This window comes from Balaenoptera musculus, chromosome 3 (genome assembly GCF_009873245.2).
Source record: "Balaenoptera musculus isolate JJ_BM4_2016_0621 chromosome 3, mBalMus1.pri.v3, whole genome shotgun sequence".
Classification (NCBI taxonomy): Eukaryota; Metazoa; Chordata; class Mammalia; order Artiodactyla; family Balaenopteridae; genus Balaenoptera; species Balaenoptera musculus.
In genome coordinates this window covers 33031188-33041088 of record NC_045787.1, presented here as the reverse complement: position 1 = coordinate 33041088, position 9901 = coordinate 33031188, and the positions used below count along the sequence as shown (strand labels likewise).

General features: G+C 36.1%; 1 protein-coding gene across 3 annotated transcripts in view; it reads left to right on the top strand.

Annotated features, from left to right (window-relative positions):
- Positions 1–1100: 1100 nt before the first annotated feature.
- C6 (complement C6) overlaps positions 1101–9901 on the top strand; it is a 92771-nt gene continuing 83970 nt past the window's right edge. Inside the window, exons 1-4 of one of the 3 annotated variants that reach the window (XM_036846911.1) lie at positions 1490–1661; positions 2778–2842; positions 6894–7056; positions 8534–8690. In XM_036846911.1, coding sequence (XP_036702806.1) covers positions 6914–7056; positions 8534–8690 — 300 coding nt within the window. In that variant the 5' untranslated portion in view covers positions 1490–1661; positions 2778–2842; positions 6894–6913. Of the gene's footprint in view, positions 1203–1489; positions 1662–2777; positions 2843–6893; positions 7057–8533; positions 8691–9901 lie in introns of those variants that run through there. The other 2 variants (XM_036846910.1, XM_036846909.1) reach the window with 2 other exon arrangements.

Genomic DNA, 9901 nt, shown 5'->3' with positions numbered 1-9901 from the left:
ATACTTTGTATTTTTAGGATATAAGCGCATATATCTAAATAATCATATGTAAGGACAAACATGAAATACACTAACACATAACTAATCTGGGAAAAGAAATGAAACAAGATCATGGGGGAAAATAGTGAAATAAAGTAAAAGGTCTTGCACAGACCAATGACGATATGGTTCTATAAACTGTGGAATGTGATAAATTCTGTGCATTTAAATCTTTTTAAAAATATATGCTGTCACAAAATTATATATCATGTTTTATATTTTATATATATATATATATATACACATTCCTTTGAATGTGTATACTTACACAGAGAGACACATACACATACGTATTATATGACTGGAAGTATTTACTCCAAATATTAATAGTGGTTTTGACTGTTTATAAAAAATGATTTTACTTTTCCTCTTCATACTTTTCCACATTTTCTAAATCTTTCTCAATAAATATTATATAATCAGAAAAAATCTATATTTTTTAAATTAAATGGACAAATTCCTAAAGGGGAAGGCAATTTTAAACAATTTATTCTTTTTTTAAAAAAATATTTTATTTATTTATTTATTTACTTATGGCTGTGTTGGGTCTTCGTTTCTGTGCGAGGGCTTTCTCCAGTTGCGGCAAGCGGGGGCCACTCCTCATCGCGGTGCGCGGGCCTCTCACCATCGCGGCCTCTCTTGTTGCGGAGCACAGGCTCCAACGCGCAGGCTCAGTAGGTGTGGCTCACGGGCCCAGTTGCTCCGCGGCATGTGGGATCTTCCCAGCCCAGGGCTCGAACCCGCGTCCCCTGCATTGGCAGGCAGATTCTCAACCACTGCGCCACCAGGGAAGCCCTAAACAATTTATTCTAAAAGGTTTTCGAAATGAAGTCAGAAACTTTTCAGTAGCAATACCTATTACAATATTCCTTGAATGGGAAAAATCATTGAAAAATCAGGACCCTGTGCAATATCTCACTCTGAAGAGTTGCAGGGTTACAGCTGATTGAAGTGATCACTTGCAAAGTCCAGAGTTTCTAGGGAATGTTTATTTTAACAGCACTCTAGGTGTTGTTAGATCTCTGGGACATGACCTTGTGTTAGTTAGCAATGGGGAAAAAAGACTTGTTTGGATTGTCTTATAAACCCTTTTCACTGTGAGTACCTATTGTTTCCTTAGCCATTGCAGATTAGTTCCCTGGATACCACAAACTCTGTTTAAGGTGAGTGACATAATGATCTCCTTTGTATTCTTAATATTTCAAAATCATAGATCATGTTTCTAACAGACTTACCCTTTCATGCATGAAAAAACATAAGAGCTTACAGCCATTTGTCTTTCTTTGAATATAAGATATAACTATTTTGCTTAATCCTCAAAAGAACCAAAATATTTATATTTCTTAAAGAAGTGTCCTTCCAGAGAGCTGTCTTGGTGAAATCAAGTTTTTCTATGAGCTAAGCTACAGTTAAAAGTAAAACAAACATACCCTTTAGCCAAAGACTAGTCATGTGCCAGAGTTCCCCAGCCTGCCCTAGCAGTGGTAAATATAATTTCTTGAGCTTCCAGGGCATGTGTGGAAGGAAAAAATAAGAAATAAGAGATTCAAGACATTTACAAGAAGATGGAAAGGAAGAACCTGCAGTTGGGGGCAAACTAGAGCATCCTCTGAACCTGTCGGGTAAGATGTGCTGAACTGCCTTAGGGACAAATCATTCATGTAAGTCAAGGATGTGGGAAGGTGACAGGTCAGAATAAAATGGATTTCATCCTGTGCTAGAATTCTCCAAATGCTCATAAAAGCCATCTTCAATGGTTCAATGGGATCACTAATTTTTAGAGTTCAAGAGGGGATGACAATTATGAGAAAACTGCAGAACTGCTGCTCTTCTACTATGTTACTGCAGTGGAAGATTTTTCATAACTATCTTCCTCTATTCACTGAACATTCTTTTTGTTCCATGTTTATAAGAAAATTGTATGGTAATGGGTGTAATGCCTGCATGAAATTTTAGATATCTTCAAAATGCCTAGAGATGTTGAAAATTAATAAATAAGGAAGCATTTGATATTAGATGCTGGGCTATGCTAATAAAAAAATAAGAGAAATAATTCTTTTTATTTGAATGAAAATTATCATTTTAACATAAAACAATTTTTCCTTATAACAATAAAATGTTATAAAAAGAGAAGCTACCAATTAGCTCTTTTATTAGCATCTCCACAAATAAGAAGCTTTGGCATTACCATCTTCATTTTAGCATTTTCCAAATTGTCTCAGAATACTATAGCCAAAGAAGAGATCAGAATATTTTACATGAGTTCTGTTCTTGCAGTTTTTGATTATAATTGGAATAAAATCCCCCTATATTTTTCAAGCTTTTGGAAGTTAAAACAGATAGCGTCTGCTGAGAATTGAGAACTGGTAATCTCTTGTAATTCAACTTCTACCTATTGTTTTCAAGCTGATTCCAAAAAATACTTTAAGAATTTGTTTTCTCTACAATTGAATTATTCTGGAAAATATCTATCTGTTCAAAATTTAATAAGAAAAACAAACAACAACAAAAACCCCTCTTTTAAGTTTCCTTGCTGAAGCAGTTCCTATATGAGAAGATCCCAATTTGGGGGTGGGGGGATGGGATGGTGGTCTGTCTAGTGATTAACAGGGAAACTTCACATTGTTTAGGAGCCTCAGCTCCCAAGGGCCCTGAAGGTAGTTGAAAACCATTCAATCTCAACTTGGGTCCGATGTATAGGGTATAGGACTCATACTATGTATTTGGTCTGATCACAGCCTAATTTCTGGACACTCTTGTCCCAAAGTCTATGGTTCTGTGCTGCTGAAGAAAACCAGAAAAGGTGAGTTACATACCAGTGAAATAAAATTGACAGGCAAGTGCAGTGGTCTTTAAAGGAGCCTCTCTTTTTTATGATTGAAATAGCTTAGGGCCGTAGCAGCTTATCTATGAGTTGGATAAAAAAGCTTGGATAAAAATCATGGGGAGCATCTTCAGTTTCTCTCTACCCTCCCCAGACAATGATAATGAATTCTATTTCTTTTTATCTCATTCAATGGATACTCAAATGTGTGTCAATTCCACTTTAAATTGAAGAGTATATTCAGCCATATGTCAGTGGATTTAGTTGCTTTTATTCTAGCATTTTTCTCTGAGCTTGTAGGACAGTTTAAAAATGCTTACTGACTTACATACTAAGTTAAGTAAGTCAGAAAGAGAAAGACAAATACCCTATGGTATCACTTATATGTGGAATCTAAAATATGATACAAATGAACTTACTTACAAAACAGAAACAGACTTACAGACATAGAAAACAAACTTATGGTTACCCAAGGAGAAAAAGGGTAGGTGAGGGATAAATTAGGAATTTGAGATTAGCAGATACAAACTACTATATATAAAGTAGATAAACAACAAGGTCATACTGTATAGCTCAGGGAACTATACTCAATATCCTGTAATAAACCATAATGGAAAAGAATCTGAAAAAGAGTAAATATATATATATATATATTCAGTTATGTATATATAACTGAATCACTTTGCTGTATGCCAGAAACTAACACAACATTGTAGTTCAACTATACTTCAATTAAAAATTTTTTAAAAATTTAAATGCTTACCGATTTATTATGAAGAAATGCTCTAACTTCTGAGCATAATGGAGAAAAAAATTTTTTTTAGAGAAACAATTCTTATATCCGATCTCAAACTCTTGGCTTGAATGAAGATGTATAAAATGAGGAGACATTTTTTTAACTGAAGTATCCTTTCATCCAAATAAAAAAACATAAAGTAACATTAAAATATAATTTTAACTCATCCTCTGAGACTTTTGAGGGAGCCATATTTCAGTAGGGCAATTTGGCAAAATCTATCAATATTTTAAAATTCATATCATTTGACTGAGCCATTCTACTGCTAGGAATATTTGTTGGTCCCAGGATATACTACAAAAGTATGCTAAGATATAATATAAAGATGCTTATTGCATTATGTATGTATAGTAAATGTCTACAGTTAGAATAATGGTTAAATTCAGTGTAATACATCTATACCGTATAAAACTATGCAGTCATTAAAAATAATGAAGTAGATAGGACTTCCCTGGTGGCACAGTGGTTAAAAATATGCCTGCCAATGCAGGGTACATGGGTTCAATCCCTGGTCCAGGAAGATTCCCACATGCCATGGAGCAACTAAGCCCCTGCGCCACAACTACTGAGCCTGTGCTCTAGAGCCTGTGAGCCAGCACTACTGAGCCCATGTGCCACAACTACTGAGCCCACACACCGCAACTACTGAAGCCCGTGCACTCTAGGGCCCACATGCTGCAAATACTGAGCCTGTGTGCTGCAACTACTGAAGCTCAAGTGCTGCAGCTACTGAAGCCCGTGCGCCTAGAGCCCGTGCTCCACAACAAGAGAAACCACCGCAATGAGAAGACCATGCACTGCAACAAAGAGTAGCCCCTGTTTGCCGCAACTAGAGAAAGCCCAAGTGCAGCAACAAAGACCCAATGCAGCCAAATAAATAAATAAAAATTTTTTTAAAAAAATGAAGTAGATTATTAAAAAAAAAAAAAAATGAAGTAGATCTATTAATATGGAAATATCTTTAAAGCATATTGTGAAGTGAAAAACAAAGTACAGAGTAATATACATCATACTTCTTTTTTGTGTATATATTTAAAGAACATGCATACATGTATATGTGTAAGGGGATGTGTGGAAGAATTTTCCCTCCATTTGCTACCTATAAAAAGAGAAAACTGATTATGTGTAGGAAGAGGTTCTGGCTATAGGTAGAAGAGACCTCAGGTGTTACATTTTTCTTTCTGTTCTTTTTAAAATTTTCAAATGCAGGCATATATTATATGTATTTTTTAAATGTCAGCAGAATTTTTCTGGTTGGTTATATAATAAATCATCTTGATTTTCTTCTTCATGAATTTCTATATATTTTAGAACACAATAACTATTATCAAATAAATAAGAGTCAGACTAACTTAATATATTATGGTGTTCTAAAAATAAATTTGAATCTCAAGAGATCTCGTTTTTTATTTCAATCAACTATTACAACAAACTAGAAATAAACCAGTTATGCTATTGCTGAAACAATGGGTGACAACTGAACAGACAAGTTCATTTCTAGTCTATGAAATATCCTTAATCTGGCAGAAATTTTGAGAATAATATTACAGAAGTGGCTGTAATTATGGACTTAAATTACATTATTCAGATTTCATCAAAACCCATTTCTAAACTGTTTACTAGACTCAATTCTACAACATTTATTCATTACATGGTATGCTTGGTCTCATTCTTCTAAATGCTGAAATGAACAAAACAGACAAAAAAGATCAACTGTCATGGTGTTCATATTCTAGTGAAGAAGGAGAAAGGAAAGAGGAGATATTTATTTAAGTTACATAGTAATTTATATATTAGGAAGGTATGAATAACAGAGAAAAATAAAGCAGTGAAGGAAGATAGGAAACACTGGTGGGAAATTGTAATTTCAAAAAAGATGGTCAGGGATCTGATTTTATTTGTAAGATGAAAAGTAACTAAAGCCATATTTCTAAATCATGTTAAACATGAATAGTCTTATTTAACATCAAAACATATTTTCAATTTTCACATGATTCTTGCTGTAATTTGAGGAGCCCATAATTTTGAAAAATTCATGACCGATAGCTACAATTAAATTTGAAACACTCAAGTGTTACTACTCTTTTGAAAAACTAATATTTATTGAGTGATGATTCTATACCAAGGATTGTTCTAAGCACTTTACATGAATTTTCTTCTTACTGAATCCTAACAAAAGTCTTGTGAAGAAGGTAAAAGTGTTATTCCTATTTTATGGATAATAAAACTGAGACAGAGAAATTAGGTGAATGGCATTTTATTAATATTTCTTTAAATGGAAGTTACTATACTAATTACAGCAGCATTTTCTGTACATATTTAACCATGTTGTGTGTTCTGTTAGAGATACAAAAATCAAAATGGCAATATTGGGAGGGCAGATAATGGTTTTGCAATTTCCATCCAATAACACACAGATCCTCAAGGCTCCACAGCACATGAGGAACCACTGGTCCAAGTTTTCTCTGGCATTCAGCCACATCTGAATAAACCCTCTTGTGTTCTGGATAGTGGAGTTCCAAGCATCTAGATGCTCCAGGAACACTAGTTAGCGTTATTAGAAATTCAATGAAGGAATGCATTTCATCCAAGAAGGAGGAGTCTTGGGCTGTTACTTGTCACGTAGTCTCCACCTTTGTTCTTGCTTAAGCCTCAGTCTCATCATCCATAAAATGAGGGAGTTTAATCTGAAGGTTTCAAAGATCCGTTCCAGCTCTAACTTCTATGACTCTAAAAGTAGAGATAGTTGGGCAGTGAACTCTCTTTAACAAGCTTCCAAGGTGCCAGAAAAATAAATAGAGCTTCAAAAAGAAGGGTTCCAAAGTCCTTCCCCAGGCCCCGAAAAGTATGAAAAACGGAAAGGTAGTACTAGGTAGTACTTGAGAGCACTGTCCACACACAATAAGCAGTTATTCTGAAAAGTATAAGATTATATAAAAATTTCCATTTAGGAATGAAATGAGATACAAATATATACTACATAGTTTGTCTTGTAGCCTATCACCAACAGTTCAGAGAAACTTACTAGTACTGGGGTTTGTAATTATGGGAATGTCCACCCTAAAAATCTTTAGAAATAACATTTATACTCATAAGCATGTGAATTTACGGGTGTTACTTTGCCTTAAGGAAGGCAAGATGTTTTCTAAGATCATATTTGAGGTTGTCACTGAGAATGACCTGTAAAGTTTTACCTCACAGATGTTTGGTATGTTTTCTATCATTTCTTTTCAGGGTCTGGAGGCTCTCCAGGCATGGCCAGACACTCCGTCTTATATTTCATCCTGCTGAGTGCTCTGATTGACAAGGGCCAAGCCTGTTTCTGTGATCATTACCCATGGACTCAGTGGTCCAGCTGCTCCAAAACCTGCAATTCTGGAACCCAGACCAGACAGAGGTGGGTGTGGACTTTGTAGCTTTTCTCTGTGCCCTGTGAAACCTCAAGGACAGAGTTAGCAAAATCAAAAGTGCCACACTAAGCGATGGGAAAAAAAATATATCTAAAAGTATAATTTTTGCAGAGTATAATCCGCAAATTTTTTTTTTTTAATTTTGAAAAGAATTCATGAATTTGGATGGAATTTGAGGTCTTCTCCACATAAGGTTGAAATGGAGTCTACTTTTGTTCTCCATAAAAACTGAGGTGTTTCAAAGAAGTTTAATTAAGAATCTGTGCAATATTTTCAGTTGACTAACTTACTTAGAATCACTACTCAGGCTTTTTTTCAATCAGCACATAACTCTGCTTGCCTACAGTTAGAGAGTTAATTATAGAGAATTTTCTACTCATTCAACTGAGTCTAACAGGACCTCAATTGAGGAGCACTGCTAGCTATTAGCTTGATTGTTGTCATGGACCAGAAGGCAAGAAACTGTGTTTACTTGATAACATTTAATAATTCAGCCTTTTCATCAATTCAGACTACACATCCCCCACAGTTTCTTTAAATCTGTTAGATATTTCTATTCCGTGAAGATGCACACATGACTTGGAGGAAAAAGGCATATATTTAATGTGTTTTAACTGTTACAGCACTTTTTTTGAGATCTATTTTAGAAAACTATTTTTACATATGTCGTGTGTCATTAAATCACCAACTGACTGTTCCAATAAACCATCCACGAAGGGTGTAAGAACAGATTTGTTTATAATACTTCTCTACTCAAGAGTCCCTCAGTAGCTCTCTACTGCCTACCAAATAAAGTACCACAATATATTCCATCCCTCTCAATTATGCACTTCTCAGGTCCGTCCCACAAGTTCCTTCATGGACGTGTCATACTCCTCCACCTCTAATCTTTGCACATGATCTTCCTTCTGAATGCCCTTCACTTTCTTGCCTGGGAAATTCACATGAATTTTTCAAAATGTATCTCTCATGTCACTTTCTCCTTTAATCTTTGGGCCCACGGCACTCTGGCTCTATCTCAATCATTGTATTTATCACCCTGTGTTGTCATCTTTTAAGCAATTTGCAGAAACTTTCTTCTTCCTTTTCTTTCCCTTTCAGTCCCTTCCAGGAACTCAGTCAGGGCCAGCTTCATGGACGTGTGACCTGTGCAGTCACACAGGACCGCACACTGAGAAGGGCTCTGTGCTTGGCTTAATGCTCTGCAGTCATTTTCTTGAAATTATTAATAAGCTTTGAACGTGAGGCCCCCCCGTTTCCATTTTGCACAGGGCCCAACAAATTATGGACCCAGTGCTGAGTTCCAGTAAGTGGTAAGAATTGCACATATGCCACACTGCTTGATTTTCCATGAAAACCTTCTTTCCTTGTATTCACTATAATTGAGTCAATGATCTTTTTCTTATGGAGCTGGAGCCACAATTAATACACTCATTCTAAGCAGCTTTTTCCTCACTGTTACAGACAAATCGTTGTGAATCAGTACTATCTGGAAAACTTTTGCGACCAGCTTTGCACCAAGCGGGAGACCAGAGAATGTAACTGGCAAACTTGTCCTATCAATTGCCTCCTGGGAGATTATGGACCGTGGTCAGACTGTGACCCTTGTGTTGAAAAACAGGTAGGTGACATGTGGGTATATTCAGGAAATCGGAATCACAGTAAAGTTCTCAAATTCCCTGACAGACTCAACAGTCATAGAAATGCTGGATTTCTCCAATATTTGAAAATAAACTGTCCCAGCTTCCACTGAAGGAAAATTCCATTTAGCAACATTCTGGGGGGAGGGAGGATTCATTTTGCATGGTTTATCGTCATGTGAACACCAAAAAAATGTTCTTCCCCCCAGAATTGGTATTGCAGTTGCCCAGCTCTGAATTCCACTGCCTGTGCCCTCTGAGAGCTCACAAAGCAAAAACAAGTGCTAAAAAATGGGGATTTCAGTCCAAGGTTTAAAGTAAGACAGAAATGAGGGGCATTAATTAAAATGACTCCTTGCCTTTCCTCTAATTTCCCTCTCCCCATGGGAAAGTCCCTCTATTTGTTTATTGTTCCCAGCTGCAATATTTACCCATCGCAAGCTCATTCCTGTAAGGACACTGGCCCATGTGAACCCCAGTCAGGTCAGGGGCTAAGCATTCAGACATTAGGGAAGTAAAAAGAACTCATTATTGGAGCACCCACTCTCTGAGAGAAGTTGTTCTAGTCCCTTTACGTACATCACCTTATTCAAACTTCACATCACATTGTTTTTCTACCCATTTTATAGATGAGGAAGTTACAGCTCATTAGGGGTTAAGTAATTTGCCCAATAATACACCACTAGAAGACTTCATTTCGAACTTGGATTTTTCTGACTTCAAAGTCAGTACTTTTTAATCCTGTCCTATTTCTTTCCTTCTCTGACTCTTTGTTTTACTACTGCCTGTTTAAAATCTTTTAAAGTGTGGAGAATGTGTCAGCCCTGGTTTCCATGGTGACTTCCTCGTGCAAAAGAGCCCCCAAATCCTTTCACATTTATCACGTCACACTATCTTTGAGGAATAAAAGAGCTACTGTTATTACCTGGAAGATTTATTGCACTCAGGACATGCTCAGTAAATATGTGTGCATTTGATTTCTATTCAATTTAGAATCATATGATTTCGGAGTTAGAACTCTTAAGAAATCTTTTATCCCAGTTCCTCATTTTACTGGTTGGAAAAGTGAGATCCAAAAGGTATTGACTTCCCTAAGGACACACAATAATAGAAATGGAAAAAGTCATTATTTAATTCAGCAAACGCCACTATAGGAAAAATCACTACTGTGATTGAGAAGCCCAGTTTTCTT